The 21,686-nt window shown below is 32.8% G+C and overlaps 1 protein-coding gene and 1 pseudogene across 1 annotated transcript; one reads left to right on the forward strand and one right to left on the reverse strand.

The window, feature by feature from the left end:
• The first annotated feature begins 1,065 nt into the window (after nt 1–1,065).
• Nucleotides 1,066–17,121, forward strand: LOC129949038 (large neutral amino acids transporter small subunit 1). The gene is made up of 7 exons (XM_056060248.1): nt 1,066–1,933; nt 12,167–12,362; nt 12,730–12,832; nt 12,909–13,176; nt 15,814–16,138; nt 16,215–16,339; nt 16,406–17,121. Exons 1-7 carry the CDS (start codon nt 1,665–1,667, stop codon nt 16,671–16,673), a joined length of 1,554 nt encoding a protein of 517 aa, XP_055916223.1. The 5' UTR covers nt 1,066–1,664; the 3' UTR covers nt 16,674–17,121.
• LOC129949049 (viral IAP-associated factor homolog) lies at nt 5,794–6,452 on the reverse strand (annotated as a pseudogene).
• Nucleotides 17,122–21,686: the final 4,565 nt, after the last annotated feature.

The raw sequence follows: 21,686 nt of genomic DNA on the forward strand, positions 1-21,686 counted from the left end.
TTTAAATGTCAAAGTAGTGGTTTTCGCTTAACTGAACTGGCCTATTAATTAGGCGTTCAATAATTGCTATTAATGACATTAACTCATGTTTGCTAAGACGGTGTTCATACTTTTTTGTTTTGAGGCAATTCATTTTGACATTACCACTAATATTCGTGAAGTAAAACACATAATTTTCATGGGTACTGCCTCTTGCGAGGAATTGACAATTCCTTCAAGAGTAATTCTTGTCATGTAAAAGTGCTTTCTCAAATTAGCCGTTCGGATTCGGCCTAAAAATTGTAGGTCCCTTCCATTCCTGACAACAGTACTCGCACACAGGAATAGTTGCGAGTTGTAAGTCACTAGGCCCTGGTTCACAACGGACTGTTGCGCCACCCAATTTATTTTAATATTCGTGAAAATGCCTGCAATACTTCCCTTTTTTTTCTTGACTTTACATGAAAACGGGATGAAATGATGAGACGTCAAAATGGGTCGTTTTATTTTGACATTTCATCCGTTTAAATGTTTACATTTGTGAGGCAAACACTAACAAATATATTTCAATATGATAATTTACTGTATACAATTAAATTGTGTAATATTGGAAATTTTTGAGGTGACACTTTTGATGGAAGGAATCACACATTTTGAAATGGAAAATTTGGTTGCTTTAAAAGTGCCGATGTGAACACTGTCTTGAGGTATAATGATTGTTGTTATGACTTTTATGTCACCTAATATTTGATGTAGAGATAATGATAACTTCGGAGTTGCCTCTGGATAATTATTGATTAAATTCAAACTAAAAGATTCTTTTTGAGAACTTGAATAAATAAATATTTAAACATGCTTTTCTTTTGTCTATTTTGAAAGTCAAAATTAAAAAAAAAGAAGATACAATTAGATATTAAACTATCTATTTCGGAGGTAACCCTATACAAAATACTATAAGAGACATAGACTTCAAAAGCTTATAAAACTAAAACTGAATTCATCAACCACCAAAATGAATAATGAACTCGTTTTTCAAAGAGAGACTGTTATACTTTTTGCTTCAACAACCATTGGTTTCATATTAAAAATTTAGTAACATCGCGACTGTTTTAAGGGCAAGTACGCACAGTTTCATATCCATCCACATTATTTTTGAACAATCATATCTTGATCATTTGACAATTTATTTTGATGTTTAAAAAGGAACCTTCATCCTGCGTTTAAAGGTACACAATGAGGATATCGGGAAGGTCAACGATTTGCCATCGCCAAATTCGGTTGTTAAACAAGTTTTTGATACAAAACTAAAATCGAAATTCTTTCGATCAAATTCGTGTTCGTGTAAAGTGAATTTATTCCTTCTTTTATTATTTTTTCGTGGCTTTTTTGGCGCACATTTGCCAACAAGACTAATTTTAAACCAAAGTGTGTTATTGCATCAGCAAAAGAAGTTCTTTCTATACAAAACAAAAAATTATTTAAAATTTTAAAGTGAATCCGCACCTTTTTTCGTGTGCCAATTATTATTGTTTTTGAGGAAAGCCTAATTAACCATAATTGACAACAAAAAATTAATAAAAGCAATTTTGTGAGTAGCGTGAGTCGTTGACGTTAAATTTCAAAATCGTGTTAAAGTGTTTTATAAGCTTTAATAAGTGACATTTAAAATAAAACCCACACTTGTAATGCCTCGTCAAGTAGATAACAACGTGGAGGCAGTCCCTCTGTCGGCTGGCATAAATGGTGCCGCAAGCAATGCATTTAGTGAAAGCGCTACAATGATGAAGGAATCCCCGTCAAGTGCCAACGCCACCACTGCCGATGATGACGAACCAACTGATAAGATTGTACTCAAACGCAAGTTGACCTTGATAAATGGTGTTGCTATCATTGTCGGGACAATTATTGGTTCCGGAATTTTTATATCACCTACTGGAGTCTTCTTTTATACAGAGTGAGTTCAAATTCATGTTTTTAATTTAGACGTTTGCTTTTTGCTGTCAGATATAGAAATAGAGAGGTGTTATGTTGTTTATAGTCTGGGGACCTATATTATGTGTCATTTATATAAACTAGCCTCCGCCGCCGCCACAGGGTATTTTGTTTGAATTGTCATTTGAATCCAATTAATATAAACTGATACAACAGGTAGGTGCATTCTAGTGAAAGAATAATAGTTTTATGTTTCAGTTGTAGGTGCAATTACATTAATGGACATTCAGGTAGATATTTAAATTGAGTAATTGAGAAGTTCGCGTCAAAAAAAAACAGAACTGTCTGAGTTCATAAAATGGCAAATGGAATAAATTATGGTAGTGTAACAAAACACCTTTTTGTTTAAGGTTGAAAGAACTCTGATTAATGAATCACGAGAAATGGAATTGATTTGAATTCAGTGAATTTTAAGTATTTAAAGAATGTTTTTATGTACATACATATACAAAAACCTCACCTACTCTACTGAATATTATTCATAAGACCACACGGTGTTTAATTTATTGAAATAAATGTTTATATGTTTGTGAATTGAAATTTATGTTCATAAATACAGCTTTGGCCAAAATAATAGAAACATTTCGTACTTTTGAGTTTAACTCGTTTTTCACTTAAAATTAATTTTATGTTAACAGTTAAATAAATATAAAATACAGTACACTAAGTTTATAGAGATTTTAAATTTTGCTGGTATTTGGTAAAAAATGCCAAATTTTTGGTATGATTTTTATTTTGGAATTGATTTCAAAAATACATTCTGTCTACGTTTTTCTTTATTTATTTAATCACATCAATTAGAGATCTTAAAAGGAAAAAATTTGACATTTATTAACGTTCAAGAATAATTGTTTAGTTGTATACCATTCTGTTAAATTTTGGAGATTATTTTGAAAAAAATACAATCATTTAAAGAATGTATGCATCTGAAAAACTTTAAATCACCTGCGAATAAAAGTGTACTACAATTTGAAGATATCAGACAGGTCGTTGATGAATATTAAAAAAATAAGGGGACCAAGATGGCTTCCTTGCGGGACCCCCGAGGTAACAATGATTGGACTAGAGAGCACTTGATCAATACAAACGAATTGTACACCACCCCTTAGATATGACTCCAACCATTTCAACATATTTGATTGAAAATCAAATTGTTTCAGTTTTTCAATCAAAATAGTATGACTAACTCTATCAAAAGCCTTCGCAAAATCAGTATAGATAACATCAATTTGGTAGCCTTCTTCGAGTTTATTTAAAACGAAATTGGAAAAGATTAGTGGTAGTGGATCTTCCTGCAGTAAAGCCATTTTGAAAACGTGAAATATGTTCCTTAAGGAGAAATGTCAACTTTTCACATATAATTTTCTCCAAGAGTTTCGGTCTACTTGATAATTTACAAATAGCACGGTAGTTATTAACTTCCTGCTTAGGTCCATTTTTTATGAATTGGAGAAAGAAATGATTTTTTCCACATTGAAAGAAATTCACCTCTTCCAAGAGAGGCATTGAAAACGAAATAAAGGGGATCAGATATAGCAAGTGCACATTTCTTCAAAATAGTTGGTGGAATTTCATCAGCTATTTAAATTCAAAAGACCTTATTCGATTTCCGAAATATTAGTTTCTAATTGTCCTATGTCAACCTTATAACTATGATTAGATAATTCGGCTATTCTTAATGAATCTGAACTTGATTTCGAATAATTTGATTCGAAGTAATGGGCAAACGAATTACAAATATTTGAAAGATCCGAAAATGTAGAACGAAAACATCGAACTTAATTATTAATTAAATTTGAAACAGCTCTCACTATCACCCGCCTTTCCTGAAGTGATGTGGCTTTTTTAGACTCTTCCTTTGTGCTTTTTTCCATACTTCTCTGGGTCCTTAACGTAGTTGTGTACAAAATTTGAATTTCTTCTAATTTTGCTGCATATAAAACAGATGGTTTTGCTCGGTACTTTTTTGGCCTATTTCCTTCCTATCCATACTTCTTGATCAGATTAATACTCGTTCTAAGCTTCTAAGCAATCAGAGTATCCTTTTTTATGTAATTTAAAACACGGTAATAGGTAAATTTAGATCTTGTCCCTATTCAAGTGACACATTCACATTCATTGATTCCACATTTGGACTTTTCCAAAGGATTTGAAAAATAACGTCAAATAAAATACGAAAAGAGCTTATTTCTTTTTTGGGAATTTAAAATGATGAAAACCAATGTTAGTTAGGCGCCAGTTATATCTATCAGAGTTTTTTTTTGACAAAATTCTGTCATTGAAAAAAATGTCCTGATTACCCGTGTTTTGTTGGGAAATCTATCCATAGTAAAGTAGGATTTTACACGAATAACAAAAACAATATTCATAGTGACAATAACACTGATAAAAGTTAGAGTAGAATCTCACTATGGATAGGTTTTTGACATTTATACGAGCCTAGAATGGATCTTATGTGATTTCGTTCTCAAATGTTGGTACGATTGATATTGCATTTGTATCTCTATGGCTGTGTTCGTTGAGTAGTTCTGCATTTGGAATAGTGTGTGTTTTACATTGCGGAAAAAACGAATCTATTACTGTTGATATTATTTAGTTTTGTTGGTGAAAATGGACTAACTGGGCTTATTTTGCAAGAAAAAACAATAGAAAAGATATTTATGTTTTGCTATGTTTCCAAAAAAAATTTATCTCAGTTTAGAATAGATAAATCTCAACTCGATTCAGGTATATAAAGAATTGAGGCGAGCTTCAAGCTCGCTTCAACACCACATGTTAATGTAGTGGTCTACGAACAAACCCCCTTTTTGAAGTTTTTTATTATTATTTTGACAGATCTTCTTTCAGTTGTATCAATTTTTAAATACAAAAATCTGGCCACTGCTGATCGTTTGTTGGGAATTTCTCACTTTACTATATATGAAATGCGAACAAAACGCACGTATTGAAATCCACCGAAAAAATTTTACTTACAGAAATTCGTCAATGGAATTTTGTGAAATTGGAACACAAATCAGTTTAACGATTCATTTCACTTTTGAACATAAAAGTCAGCAGGAAAATGAATTTCCATCCGGAAAATAGAAAAATACATTTTTAGAGAAAAATAAATGTGCAATTACACTTTTTGTGACCATAGACACACCATATAAAGACCGGAAACAAATCTGTCATTCTGGTTTGCCTACAAGCTGAAACGTCTACTTACACGCACCCTTAGGTCTAACATCAATTCACCACTGCTAACATCAATTCACCACCCTCTAAAGTCAATTCACCACGAAAATAAGGAATAGTGATGAGAAATTCCTTAGGGGTGGCACCTAGTAGCTACGGCGACATTAGCTATTGCATTTTTTGGGAAAAGTACGATAACTCAGGCGACAAAGTTTGATGACGGATTTGTATAGAACAGTTAAAAACAAGTATTTTTTACTATGGGAGGGGGTCTGTTTCCCACCATTTAGGAGGTAGGGACATTTTAAAAAAATATGTAAGTTAAATGGAAACAAAAACTTCCTGGAATCCTTGAAGTTTGAGTAAAAACTTTGCATTCACACTTTTTAGTAAAAAACAAACCAACTTAAAAAAGCACGTCCAAATGAGTTCCAATGTTTTTTTCTCCTATTAAAAATGTTTAAGCATTTTTTCATTAATTTTTTTTTCGGCTGACTCGGAGTTAATAAAACACTATTAAAATTTGCATTCGGCTTTTAATTGTTCGTTAAACCTATGGTAGGTACCATTTTCTTTTTTATTATTATTTGAATATTTAAAAATACATTCGAACACAAAAATAAATATTAAAAATCTAACAATATTTCTTCTTAATTGCGAAATCAATAGAAATCAACGGATTCCAGGTCGCTGAGCATTTTGTCACGAGTTTGTTGCTTGGAATCTTCCTTGATTTCCGTTGGAATTGAACCACACTGACCGAACATGAACTCCAATTCATCGGTGGTCAATTTTTAACTATACGAAGCTTCAAGGCACCAATGAATTGCTTTCTCATCTGGCCTTCAAAATAGATAAACATTGTTGGCAGATGTTTCTCTGTTAAATTTGGGATGCAGGTAGTGGCTATCGACCGCAGGAATTTAATTTGTGGGAATTTTATGGCCAACTGTTGCATATGGTGGTGTATGAGCGAACAGAGCGGCACACTATTTGTGTACAAATGCAACACAACCCACATACCTTCTCCAGCTTTGGTCAATTCGTTGACGTAATCTTGTCCGAAAATTTCCCACACTGAACCCAAAAGAGCCTTGTCTGCGAATGCTCGCATCTATGCCATTCGTTTTTGACGATATTCCTCGCGAACACTTTCGTCTTGGGACTTGGGAGTCTTCAGATTCGTCCATGTTCATGTCATCGATATTTTTCTGCTTCTCAGTGGCATTCTCGAGCATGGGTGGAAGGATACCTTTTTCACGGAAGAAATCTTTCTATTCGGAATCATTATTTGGATCCTGCATTTTTAAACAAATTAACAAAACAAGAAATACTTCATTTGACAGCTAAAATCAAATCTAAAATTCTCACCACAGCAATTTAATAAAAAAAAAATCTGTCAAAACAAGTTAATGCACCGCATCGAATTGTTGTTGGATTTCGCATTTCAAAATGGACGTAATGTCAAAATTACAAATACAACAATGTAAACAAATGGGTGTTGGAGGGTAAAACGTACGAAAGATTCCGGTCTTGTTCTCAAAATACATTCTTTGTGTGATTTCAGATCGATCAGTATACAAAATTAATTTTTATTAAAAGGGAAACACCATCAGATATCGATTCAAAAATTTGTCCGGATCGATTTTAATGATAGCTATAACTTGTACCTTAGGGGCCGGTTATAGCTATCAGTAAAATCCATTAGTAAAATTTGAAAGAGGAGGAATCTAAAATGTTTTACTGATGAGCGTTTATAGCAACCAGTAAATTTTGGAACACCATCAGTTAAACGAAACGGATTTTTTTTGGAAGTTAAAAGTAAAATGAATTTAAAAATTAAATTAAACTTAAAATGCATTGTTCCTTTTTGAAAAAAAAATACTTGAATATAGGATTCATCTTATGCATCAATCTTTTGCTAGAAATAAATCTGTAACAAGTTCAAAAATTAAAAACAAAAATGTTGCTGATGGATTTTACTGATAGCTATAACTGCCCATTTATCACTTATAAATCTAGAAAAAAAAAGTTTAATGATGAAAACCAATGATAGCTGTCATGGCCCCTGTTTAAAAAATAAAAGCATTAACAAAATTAAGTCTTGTTCCTTTTATTTTGACCGTAGGTGTACGAATATAAACTTATTTGTAGTGCAGGTAATAATAATTAGAAATTCTTCTAAGAAAACAAATTATGGAATACTCGCTGTTTTAATGGCTTCGACAGCAATAAATCTATATCACATAAGTCTGTTAGTTATTTCGTATATTGGGTTAATTGTGTTTTATAATAAGCAATAAAAATAAATAAACACAAATTTTGTTAACAAAAATAGTATAATAGATATCATCAGGAATACATAACAACTTTTGTATATTACAATCTTAAGCTGACCACAAAAGATAATTTAATTTTAGACCAGACTATTTAATCGAGATTTAAATCTTAAGTATTAATTTAAATTACACAAAGTATTTATTATTTAGATACAAAGATTAATGACTCGTGATGTACATTTATATTTTTGAAATTACCGTTCACATGTCTAGCCTATATCTGTTCACTGTATTAATAATAATTTAAGCTTAGTCACCATGAAGCAAAAAAAGCAAATTATGATATTTTTGATGGAGGAGGGATTATGATTGTAATTTATATTAGTAAACATAGTTTAAACGTTATAATCACAATTCATTCAATAATTATACATACGTGAATTTTTGTTTACATGTTCATCCGTAAAATTTTGTGAACAGACCTGATATTCGCATTCAGCATCTCAAAAACATAAACAAACCTTATGTCAACAAGTAATGTCTTTATTTTCATATCGTGTGAAAATATTCAAGGCCTTATTATGATAGTAGAGAATTAAAAAAAAGAGAGTCTCGTATTACGGTTCGTCGGTCTACTGTAGTTTGACAATTCGATCAAAAGTCTTAAAAAAATAAATTTGTATGCGTTCCGCAACAGAGGGACAAATACTCCATGATGCCGATGACAGAATTTGACATATAAGTTGCGAATGGATTCTGAGAGAGTTTTTGTCAAAATTGACATTTGACTCACTCCGCAGCCTACTCATCGGATTCTGTAATCGTAATGGTGTTTTCTGCTCCTCAGGTAAAGGGGAGCCTCAGGTAAAGGGTTCAACTGTCACAAACTGCAGAAAATAATCACACGGGTTACAGAACACTATGAGTAAGGTGCGTAAGAAATAATATATGAATTTTAAAATTTGATTTCTACCATAGTAAAAATATATTAAAAATAGCTGAATCCATTGGCAACTTATTAATTTAAAAAAATCAATTTCGTGATAAACTAGATAATTTTAAGGTCTTGATAAGTTTATCCACTTTTTAATGAACTGTCAATTTTATGCGCAAATTGGACAAAGTTTATATCCAAAGATTTTGGGAGAGGTTCTGTATTTGAAAACTAGACATGTTTAATATGTCACAACTTATTTCAAATATTTTTGTCTTCAAAAATAAACTTTAAGATGTTTGACGAACAAAATTTGTAACAATGAACTCATATATATTTTCACATATGTAATTAGTGAAATTATGATAAATTGTTTATGATAATATAGTTTTGTAGTTCAGTTTCTATTTTATAGATCGAAAATAATTCAAGTGTTCTATGAATTCTGATTCGTTGTATGATATGTACGATTTTGACAATTCATTTTATTTGAGTGTGCTTTAAAAAGTCATTTCTGTTGTTGGAAAAAAATCAACAAATGTCAGTTATTTTAAAATAATAATCCGAGAGTTAAGGCAAGTGATTTAAAATAAATCATGAGGTGTTTCCACCAAAGAAAAGGAGATCAATTTGACGTTTGGTTAATGTCATAACAACCGAACGTCAAATTATTCTCCCTCCGAAAAGAAAAAAGTATAAAATTTGTATTGATTTTATTGATTAATAATAATATTTTTTAATTACGAAGTGTTAATTTCTTTAAAAAACAAGGACTGGATAATGTGGCAGGAGTAGTGGATGCATCCGACGGAACAACGGCAGTGGCAGGAGGGGAAAACATCTCCGACAATGACTCTTGAGTGGAGTAAATTGATTCATAAATACATAATACATTTTAACAAAATGATTTGTTTCAGTAGTTATATTGTTTTACCCATAATGCTGTCCTCTTGTAAATTTTCAACATTACTCAGTGGTCTTTCTTCCAATATTGCATTTATTTGTAAATACAGACCCCATTGAAACGGAGAACCACCAGAAGGGCCCACCAATTTGTTTGCCTTTCTGTTAGTGAAAAGAATTTAATACTAAATTCTAAAAAGAAAACAAAAAAGAACTTTATTTATATCGATTCGTTAAGTTGTGAATTTTCACATTCATTTCCTCTGGAGTATATCCCACCATAATATCTGCCATTTCCTTGAAAACGTGAGAGTTTCTTCTCTGGCCGATCAAGTCGGCCCACAACTCCAACAAAAGCGTTTAATCCTGGTTTTCCGTTGTTTTTTTGTATTTGTTCACTTATCGTCTGTAAGTAATTAGTTTTATTATATTCTTGTACATATTTATTATTTTTGTATACTTACATTTTATTTCGTATGTTATTTCTTGAAAGTTGTTTATTGTTTTGAATTTGAATCATATGGAAGTGAGACAGATAGTTTTTGTTGACATTTCCATCTGTCAATAACCGAAATTGGCGTTTAAATTTGTCGGTTGAACAATTATTCTTCCAAAAAAAAGTTTGTTTGATTTGACAAACTAATGTTTCCAAGTAGATTTCAATGAGTTTTATTTGAAATCTTTATTTGAGGAAATTAAAATTTGTATGGCAAATCTTCGAGATTTCAAGGAGATCTGTGACAAATCTAGCTAAATCTCGGTTTAGTGCCCGGTGGAAACGTAGTATAATACTACTGAACTTCTGAAATCATACGTCCAAGGATACCTTTTTTGTGGGAAAATTGTGAACATGATAATTACGTATGTTAAGTGATCCGCATAAATCGCTCCGCTGAACCAGTTAAGTACACACCGCTGTTAAAAGTAACTGACACCATACTCTAATTTGGAACGCAAGTATGGAGATGTCAAAGTACAATTCGGCTGAAAAACTCGTTACGCACTTTACAAAACGAATATTTCATTTGCCGAAAAATACTCCAAACTACCTCATCATGTCGGAAACGGGTCTCTCTCCTTTGTTTGTAAAAAAACTCAAGTTACAAATGGACTTCTATGGGCAATCTATCAGAAAGACCGGATACTGTTCACTTCTAGGGAAAATGTCCCATTCTCACAGAAATCAAAAGGAATGTATTCAGAAGAAACTTTTTATCGGAAGACCAAGTTATAAGTTTATCGAATCAAGATATTGTTGTCAAAATGTACGAGTTTTGCAAAATTACACTTAGAACTTATAGAACTGCTATAATGAACAAACATTTCTGATTATGTTTTTATTAAATTTTTTTTTTATATCATTTTAATTTATACTCAACGTTGAACCAGTTAAGTACACACCGCCTCACTTATAGCATATATGTGTGATCTGTCAATTGTATGACACTTTGTAGTTAAATTTATAGTTGTTTGATGTTTATAAAATATTTCTGTCAAACACAAACACAAAAATCATACATTATTTGAATATTTCCAGTGTAAATTTGATCAAATTCGCGAAACAAAAATTACGCAAGAGAACTGTCATATTCATGGTATTTATAATGTCTACGATCTATGAAATATGGCCTTAATAGATTAATCTGACAACAGACACATCAAAAGGACTTAAGGTTAGCAATAACAATAAGCTGTCAAAAAATATGAACGTATGGTTGCGTTCAATCTTAAATAGACAGCGTATCCGGATATCTTTGTGTTAGTTTAATAAATACGTGTAAAGAACAGCTGATCCTTAGCAACTGGGCTATCAAAACAAAAAGAATGAGTATGTATGTAGGTATCTGACAAAACAGCTGATTCATCATACAGTATGTTTTTTTTGGAAAAAATCTGGTGAATAATTTTACAATAATTTTGGACTCTGATTTCTAAATTATTGTATACTTTTCCTCAAAAGCTGTCATTTTGTTCCACCTATCTCAGTTTAGCTGTCTAAAGTAGTATTCACATGAGCGCGACCAACGAACGACGAATGAATTACAAAATGTGAGTTTATATACGTTTGAAGACATATTTCCACACAAATTCTTAACAAAACGATAGCAATATAGTTTCCATTTGATTTATGATACATACATTTACTTTTCATTATAATATATTAATAAATTTAAGAAAACAAATTTATTCGTCGCGAAAAAAATTATAGTTGATACGAAACTTCAAACTTTATTCGCGTTCCACATTATCCACACTCGCAACGAATAAAATAATCGCGCGTACTTAACCTAAATAATCATTCTTGATTTGGTTTCGGTGGTGAATGATGTTCGGCTGTGGCTTCATTCGCGACGAATTAAAAACTCTCATGTGAAAGAAACGTCAAAATCGACGAATATTCGTTCATTCGTTAGTCGTTGGTCGTGCTCATGTGAATAGTACTTAACTCGTTCAGTAAGGTATCTAAGAATTAACCTCAAGGATAGCCTATCTTAAAAGAGATAGAACGCAGCCACTGGATGATACTTTTTTAACACAGAGCTGTCAACTGAACTGTCAAAAAAGAACTATGTTACTTTTTGAGTCACCACTTTGAAATCAACTTAAAACTCATAATCATACACGTATTCATGATTGATATGATTAAATATTTATCTAGGCCTTTTTCTACTGACAATTCTTTATAAGTTAGATGATAAAACAAATCAATTATTACAAAATAAGAATACACTGGTAGTACCTCGACATTATTTCCGGTGGTTTTTTTGATAATGAATGACAAGCAAACCCACATAAAGTGTGATGTGTGACAATGATACATTTTTATAGGATAAAAAAACTATTTTATTAAATTAGAATATTGAATTTAATTTTTGTTTCTCTTTTTATAAACTTCAAACAGGTCAGTTGGAACTTCACTTGTAGTGTGGTCACTATGCGGAATACTCTCAACAATAGGTGCTTTATGTTACGCTGAACTAGGTACTAGCATCACAAGATCCGGTGGTGATTATGCTTATTTGTTGGTTGCGTTTGGTCCGTTGGTTGGATTTTTACGACTTTGGATTGCGTTGTTAATTATTCGACCTACAACACAGGTGAGTTTATTAACATATCTATACTATATTATTTAAAAATATTCATTTAAGCCGCAAAAAGAATACACGTATAGAATGTAATAAAAAAAAATTGTAAAGATTGTCACGCCTTTTCAACACTATTTGTCTGTCATCAAGTTTATTACAAAAAGTCAACAGATATAATAATTTACAATAGTTATAATATTTAAGTATTGCAAGAGTCAATAATATTTTGCGTTGTAAAGTTGTTGTAGTTTTAAAGAAGATTTATGAAGTTTAAGTTAGTTTTACTATAATTTATGTATGTCGATAAGTTTTCTTCTGTCATATAATAAAGATAAAATTATAGTAACTATTCCATACATTTTAATTCATTTTTCTATAGACAATAGTTGCTTTGACATTTGCCCAATATGCAGCCAAACCGTTTTTTGAAGACTGTTCTCCACCTGAATCGGCGGTGAAAATTTTAGCTGGCATTTGTTTATGTAAGTCTACAAATTATACTATTAAAAATAACACTCAGACTTTTTATTTAACTTTGAATTGTGTCATTTATTGCAGGTTTCCTAACTGCCATAAATTGTCTCTCTGTAAAGTGGTCAATGAAAATTCAGGATGTTTTCACAGCTGGAAAACTTATCGCTTTGGTGATGATTATTTTGGCTGGATTATATTCAATGGCAATGGGAAAAATGGATAATTTCCAAGATTTATGGACTGGACAGTATGGTGCGGCGAATATTGGATTTGCTTTTTACTCGGGATTGTTTGCATTTGGCGGTTGGAATTACTTGAATTTTGTTACGGAAGAACTTCAAGATCCGTACAAGTAAGTTTCTCAGAAAACACTATAAAAAATGTATATCAATGTGTAAACGTGACCCACTTAAGGAACGTGAGATGTCATTCTAATATCTAATTTTTGTTTTTTAATATGTCCATGTTTTGAGAATATTTCAGCTGTCATTATGAATTACAGTACTAGTTTTCCGTTTTATATTTCTTTTGTCACAAACATTCAGGTGTTCTCAAATATTTAAACAGGTTTTCTTATGACAATTTTCTAATTTATACATGGCATTTTCTTAAGTCTATTTGACATTTTATCACGCTTTCACTAAAATAAAAATGTTTGCTTCACTTAGATATCTCTTTTTAACTATCAAGTGAGAGCGAGATAAAATTATGAAATGTCAAAATGAGTCCTTTCAAAAGAGAACAATGGCTGCGTTCAAACTCGTGTTGGATAGGGTATCTTGGATAGGTGGATTTTTAGATACCTTGTTGAAAGAGTTGGATAGCTGTCAAACAATAAAACCAACTTTCAGCTGTTCACAAAATAAAAAAACAGAGAAAAATGTAAGCTTAATTTAATTAAATTTTTGTAAGATAAAACATTAAATGGATAATTTAACTGATTCATCCGACGATGATGAATTGATAGATGCCTAACAATTAAATAAATAATTGGTCATGTACAAAACGAGAACAAAATAAGTCAAGTTTTAAGTTTATATAAATAGATCATAGCTTCCTTCTAAAATTCGGAGGCATATGTGTTGAATCAGCTGTTCTGTCAGATACCTACATACCCCAGAAATTCTTGGATACCTTTGGATTCCTTTTTTGACATCTTAGCTGTTTTCGATCAACTGTGATTTTACACGTAAAACAAAACATACGGATACCCTTTCTGTCTAAGATTGAACGCAGCCAATGTTATTACCGTCTTAGAAATATAAACTGTGCTGTGGCACAATCTGTCAATGTCAAAAGCCAAATTAAATTTCTAAATAATGAACACAAGTTTATATTAGATTTTTTTTTGAAATATTTACAAACAGTTGTTAATCAAACTTGCAATTATGTCAAAGCAAGAAAAAAGAAGGTATGGCTGAAACACAAACACGCTTCCGCTTCAACTGCTTCGAGGTTGCTTTGAATGACACTTCCAATATGAAATTTCTAAAATGGCACTTCTGCTGTTGTTTTTTCCTATAATTAAAAAAAATAATAGTTTTGAAATCGAAAGTAGTTTACACAGCCTATAATAACCAATGGCAATCCGTCCAAAAGCAAATGTATTTTGTTTGTTGACCTTTTTACAGCTGTTGAGCTGTCCGAAAAAGCAAATATTTGGATTCACATTACGTAAAATTACGTTATTTCCTTACGATTGCCAAATGAAACGTGATGTCGAAGCTTCATTGTGATAGCATGCATTGAATTCCTATGGCTGAACTCGTAAACGTCAAGTGAAGCCGAAGCTGAAACGTGTTTGTGTTTCAGCCATTATGTATGTGTTCTGGATAACTAATGTCACTTTCACAAAGTATTTATTAGCTAAACATTGCAGTTGAGTTCATTTCAGAAAAACACTGTCTTAAAAGTCTACATAAATGGAGACTCATCATAAAAAAATTACAAAATTAAATTATCCGAGAGAAAGTTCAAAATTTTACAATAAATAAAATTTCTTTTTAGGAATAAAACCAAAATGTATCAAAATTACTCGTAACTCTCTATCTCCTTACAGGGTGGTTCAAAAGTGACGGCCTAATTTAAAGTGATAAAACTCTTACAGAATTGCAGAATATTACTTATAGACATTTTTGGGCCAAATTATGGAATGTAATTCCTCTCAAATAACTTCACAGAGATAGGCTCTTACAAGAGCATTTTAAATGAAACTTCATAGGTTATTTGGGCTCATGCTCAGTGCCAATATTTCTTCAAGCTTGAGGAATATCAACTACATATAGGAATATTATCTAAGCAGTGTTGCAATCAACTACGCAAATTAGTTTGGATCGCTCTTAATCGATGTTATTCATTTTAGTAAATCTCACAAGTTTGTTTTAAAAGTAACTTTAAAGAAAAGAATAAAAAGGTTTTTTCAAACTATTAAACAACTTTTGATCCACCCTGTATATATGTATCCGGCACAGTGAATCTACATAAAATCATATCCATTAATCAAATTTACTCTGTAGGAACCTACCCCTACTCATCTTTGTGTATCAACCAACCACCAGTTGCTTCATTGCATTCAAAAAGGATCTCATTAAATCCCTTTGTATACGCAGTTTACGTCATTTAAGCTTTGGCTATAGTATCTATTCTATGCGAAAACCTCCTTTCTGTCAAGTTCAGAGATAAAATTTATGTATATTCATCGTCGTAGTTCGTCCTCGATTAAGTGTAAAAGGCAACAGTCAAGTCGTTTGCAATTCATGAACTCCCACTGCTACAACGAATAACCATTTATCTTCAAGTTTCATTGATTCCCTACCCTCTGTCTACATCTCTCTCCCTTTATTTCTCACTCCCACTGGTTCTACTCTTAAGGAGTTTTGATTTTCTTAAGTGGTTTCATTTGTTTGCAATATTGTAAGTGTTATTGATTCTGTTCTTCTACCTTTTAACATTAATTTTGCCTGATTTCTCTTTCTTTGTATTTCTATAGAAACTTGCCTCGTGCAATCTGGATAGCTATGCCACTTGTCACGGGAATTTATGTCCTTGTGAATCTAGCTTACTTTGCTGTCGTCTCAAAGACTGAAATGTTGAGTTCCTTCGCAGTGGCTGTGACTTTTGGCAATCACGTTTTTGGACCGTTTGCTTTTATGGTACCAATATTTGTGGCCTTGAGCACATTTGGAGGTGTCAATGGAGTGTTGTTTACATCGGCGAGATTATTTGCAACAGGTGCTCAAGAGGGACATTTGCCGAAGTTTTTCTCTTTGTTCCATACCAAGCAACAGACACCGATTCCGTCCTTGATTTTTTCGGTAAGTTTCTTATTTCCTATTACATCCTTATCAATTTTTCTGCAGAATGTAATCTTATATTTCTTTGAATTTTCAGTGTTGTATGTCCTTGGTTATGCTCCTTACAGCAAATGTTTACATACTCATTAACTATATTAGCCAAATTCTTTGGCTATCAGTAGCTGCAAGTATCATTGGACTCTTGTGGATGCGAAAGACTAAGTAAGTACCCGACTTTTCCATAAGGATGAACGACTTATTAAATATATTATGCTCTTTTGTTTATAGGCCTGATCTTCCAAGACCTATTAAGGTCCATTTGGCACTGCCAATCATCTTTGTCGTATGCTGTATCATACTCGTCCTTATGCCAAGTTTTTCAGAGCCAATGAATCTAATCGTTGGTATTTCAATCACCTTAGCTGGAATTCCATTCTACTATGCCTGCATCAAATGGAAGAACAAGCCCAAAATCTATGGAATGCTTTCGAAGGGAATGGTCACTTTTTGTCAAGCTATGTTCAATACGGTTTTCATTGATAGTCCAAGTTCATAAGTTGAAAAAAATAATAACTATACTTACATGTTAATTGTTTATGTACAAAATAATCGGGACCATCTAAAACTCATATAAATGTTAATGGCACGATAAAGTGTGCCCATACTTCCTCCATTCATTCCAAGGATATTTTAAAAATCAAAAGAAAACAGAATTTGGTTTAATTTTTATTTAAGTTTATTTTAAATTCGAATTTAAAAATTTGGCTTTATGTACTCTTAAGTGTACTTATGTTAAATATAAGTATAATAAATAATGTCTAAATAATTAAATTATAATTAAAAATAAATACAAGTATTTTTAGTTTTAAGAATTTAATTTAAAAATATTTGCTTTATTTTAAAATTCTATAAATTTAAGTTGCATTAATTTTTTACATATGTTTTAATGACATAAATAGGGAATGTATGTTTGTTGTGAATAAAAACTAAATGCTTACATACAATTATTGTTTTTTATTTATAAAAATCAAATTAATTGTTTTTAAATTAAGGCTTATCTTTGAAAACATTTTTTACAAGAAGTAAGTACATTTTATTTAATAAAAAGTGAAACATTAAATGCAACTTACATTTAAATGTCAAATATTCGCTACTGTCATCATTGAATATTGAAATCAAATGTTTCCAACTGTGAAGATTGAAGCCTTCAGCTGAAAAGTCAGATGACAATTCAACTAAATGCCAAATAATCCGATGTATAAAAATCATCTTGAGTTTCGATATGTTTAATTCACGGAATGGTTTGATTGTCAGATTTTCATACCAAAATGACATTTACAAATTGCGAAAAATATTTGAATTTAAATGTCAGATGACAGGGAGGTGCTGGCAGAAGGTACAACGTCAAACGGCTACAATGGCCAAATCCTTTTCCGACCGAGTTACGAATAACCTCTCTCGAAGTTCTCTGCCGCTAACACAATGTATCGAAAACCAGTGGCAACATTGCCAAGATGCAATCAGAGAAGCCGCCTCTGATTTGCTGGTTTTCAAGCAGCCACCAACAAGGAACCCATGGTTTGATGAGGAATGTCGGCAGGCAAATGCAGCCAAACAACAGGCGCGCAAAGCGGCGCTGCATAAAAGGACGAGAGCTGCTCATGCGGTCGCAGAAGCAAAAAGAGAGGGCATGGGAAGCGTGCGGTCGAAGATGTTCAGAAGTTTAAAAGCAGGAATGAAGTTCGAAAGTTTTATGAACTGGTGAAACGAAATTCACAGGTACATAAACCTACAACCGAAGGCTGTAAAGTCGAAAGTGGAAACATTTTAGTGGAACCGCAGTCAATGCTGAGGATATGGAAGGACCACTTCTGCAGACTGTACATACAACGGTGACGACGAACCGAATTTCGCAGTCAGGCAGGATGATGATCCATTCAACACAGACGACGAAAGCCAACAATCCTATCCTTCCGATTTAGACGAAGTAAAGATTGCCATATCTAAGCTGAAGTCTAATAAAGCCGCTGGAGTGGATGGCTTGAATGCCGAGCTCTTTAAATAAGCTGGAGATAAAAAGCATGCCCGATGAATGGAACCTCAGTATTGTTTGCCCCATCCTGAAAAAAGGAGACCCTCTAAACTGCACCAACTATAGAGGAATAAGTCTACTTAACATCGCCTATAAAATCTTCTCCACCGTAATATGTGAACGTCTAAGGCCCATAGTCAACAACCTGATAGGTCATTATCAGTGTGGTCTTAGACCAGGAAAGGCCACAGTCGATCAAATATTTACATTACGGCAAATCCTGGAAAAAACCCAAGAGCGCCAGAATCTATACCCACCATCTTTTCATCGAATTCAAGGCCGCATATAACAGAATTTACAGGAACGCTGCTTCATAAAGGTTGAAAACAACTTAACAGAACCTTTCGATGCCAAAAAAGGTTTTAGACAAGGTGATTCGCTGTTATGTGATTTTTTTAACATCGTGCTTGAAAAAATAGTGCAGAGCTCACACGTCAACACTAGAGGCACTATTTGTGCCTCTCCTGTCTGTCCAATTACTAGCATATGCTGATGACATTGACATAATCGGAAGAACTCAGCGTGATGTAAGACAGACGTCTACCTAGGCTTCGCTGTAAACGCTGAAAACAACAACAGTGCTGAGATCAAACTCAGAATAACTCTTGCTAACCGCTGTTTCTTTGGACTAAGAAAGCAATTGAGTGACCTCACCCAACTTGGAGCGCGAAACTGGAGACATCTAGCTAGGGACCGAGCTAGATGGAGAGTTTTGTTGGGTGAGGCCCTGTTCACGTAGGACTGTAGCGCCACCTTAAGTAAGTAAGTCAATGTCAGATGATTATGGAAGGTCAATTTCTCAAAGTGACTCTAAGAAGTCTAAGAAACCCCTTTGTACTTTATAATAGAATAAGCAGTTTGCGATTCATCTGAGTTTTTTCTGTCAAACTGACGTATATGAAGTTCTAAACTAACAAACAAATTAAAATGCAGTTAAAAGTAAAAATTGTTTTCATAATTTTTACACAGAAATTAAGTTCTAATCCTAAAAAGTAATAAACGGCATCAAAAGTAGGTGTTTAATTTAAGTAAGGGAACAGGCGGGTATAAGACACAAGATTTTCTATTTTAAAGTCTATTCGAGTGAGAGAGATATAAAATAAAATATGTACAAATTCATGATAGAGCCGATTTTTTTTACTCCTCTCTAACATCGGGTTCATTATAATATGTTCGTATTTTGTAAAAAAAGAATCGACTATTAGGCGGGTATAAGACACAAGATTTTCTATTTTAAAGTCTATTCGAGTGAGAGAGATATAAAATAAAATATGTACAAATTCATGATAGAGCCGATTTTTTTTTACTCCTCTCTAACATCGGGTTCATTATAATATGTTCGTATTTTGTAAAAAAAAGAATCGACACGTGTGTAGAGGCCCTAAGAGTTTACTTTCGTTTAAATATTAACCATCTCAAACAATAAATAGCTATAATTTCATTTAAATTATTACAAAAGTGAAATTGTTATGAAATTTCTGCACTTATAGTTCTATAGTCTGGGAGGTAAATTTACATTCTTATAAATTAATACAAAACAGTTTACTTAGTTTTCCTAAACACTTTTAATTTTACAGAAAAAAAGAATCTGACAGCTTGAAAACTTATCAAATGTCAAAATGACTCACATAAAAAAATACAAGGGATAGGTTCAGACAAACTATAATTTATTTGAAGTCAACAGCGTCAAATTTTGACAAAGGCAACTTATTGGGTTTTCAAGTGTCATAAACTTCAAATTCGAAACTTTGGTTCACAACCCTCTACGTTCAGTTCATCATACAAAAACATTATTGTCTACGTAACACTCCCCAGGCAAGCTACAATTCCATCTCAACCTGTGTTCTGTAATTTCCAATTTGACAAGGATCCCTTTTACAAAAAACATCAAATAGAATTGTGCAAAAAAAAAAATTTAAAAAAACACATAACAATAAAGTTCAGCTTTTATTTGAATGTAAAATTATGTTTAGCAGTCATTTCGACATAAGTGGAATAGATTTGATAGTTAGGGAGATTTTTCTTGACTAACTTTCCAGTCAACTTTCCAATAAAATTGCCATAATAAGAAGGCAGTTGCCTCACTTTCAAGTTCATTATGTCGTCTGAAAAGGATTACGATTATGATATTTAGCTAGATTGTTTTTAGATTTTCTCAAGATAAAGTTGGAGATTCTGTCCGATTTTTGTTGTTTAAAGCTGCTATTAAAGATTCGATAAGGTTTGTTGAAGCAAAAAATTTAGGTTAGATTAAGACTCAGGAGAAAAGTTTGTGATTTTGAGGTTGTTATTCCAAGAGGAAAATGCATAGCAAAAGGTGTTTACTTCAAGGAGGTTCACCTCATCTGCTTCATGTATTTTGAGCGAGTAGAGTTCAGTGTAGAAAGTTTTAAACGCCTCTAGCTTTTCACTAGCTTTGCATAAGATCGTGTCATCATGAGATAAACTGGGAAGGAAGGAACCTTTGTTTTTGCGATCAGTGATCTGATTTATCACTCTGAAGACGTTAGACGAAGGCTTAAGGCTACTTAGTTTGAGTCTAAACTGCTCGTTGATTTCCAATCTAACCCTATCTCTTATAATTTTGCTGAGACAGCTTACGTGACGATAACTCAGAGTATACATATCCAGTACGGTCCCCAAATCTGGCTGCATATACCGCGGCTTCTTTCTTTTTCCAACATTTCCAATCTTTTTGGGCAGCCTTTATAGCTAGCCGGATCACCCGACAAACCACAATTAACACAAGCTACCGTGTCGTTTTCTTTTTTTGAGTCTAACTCACATTTTCCGCGCTCATGGTCGAGCAGTACTCAGATACGTGACCGTAACGTCGACACTTGTAGCATTGCCTAGTTCCCGAATTTCTGATTGAGTCACATTTGATGCTATGTCTAAACAACATCTTAAAACTTTTTACTTTTACCAAACTTTCCCTATCCCCCAGGACACATTGGGAAAGGTCTAGTGGAAATTCATTTTCTTTTGACCATTTTGTCTCGAATTTTTTAAACAACTTTAGGAGCTCTTCTTGAACTTTCATCTTTTTTATTTCTTCCGTTCGTCGCTGCTTCCACTGAGACATTAGCAGCATGGATGAAATTTTTGGCCGTTGGATTACCCAGGGAACTTTTAATTTTTTCGTGTTCTCATCCTCTATGTCCGATTTGATTTATTTGGCTCAACTATGAGCAATGATACTCGAGTATATGTCCTTGTCGTTTGAAAGGAGCTCATTGAGCACATTTTCATTTGCTGATTTCGCGTCCATTTTACTTGTAGCCGTTGAAGCCCCGTTGGTCACACCTATATGCACGCTGTTGAAGCGCGGCATGGGTATTGTCACGTTAGACACTATTTTTTCGGTCATACCCTTGCCAAAGACATAGAATGCCGGAACAGTCTCGGTCACACTTACTGCAGAGGTACTTGTGTGTGTGGTGTTGCATCGGCGGCGTCGCCATCATAGTCATCATT

This window comes from Eupeodes corollae, chromosome 3 (genome assembly GCF_945859685.1).
Source record: "Eupeodes corollae chromosome 3, idEupCoro1.1, whole genome shotgun sequence".
Taxonomy (NCBI): domain Eukaryota; kingdom Metazoa; phylum Arthropoda; class Insecta; order Diptera; family Syrphidae; genus Eupeodes; species Eupeodes corollae.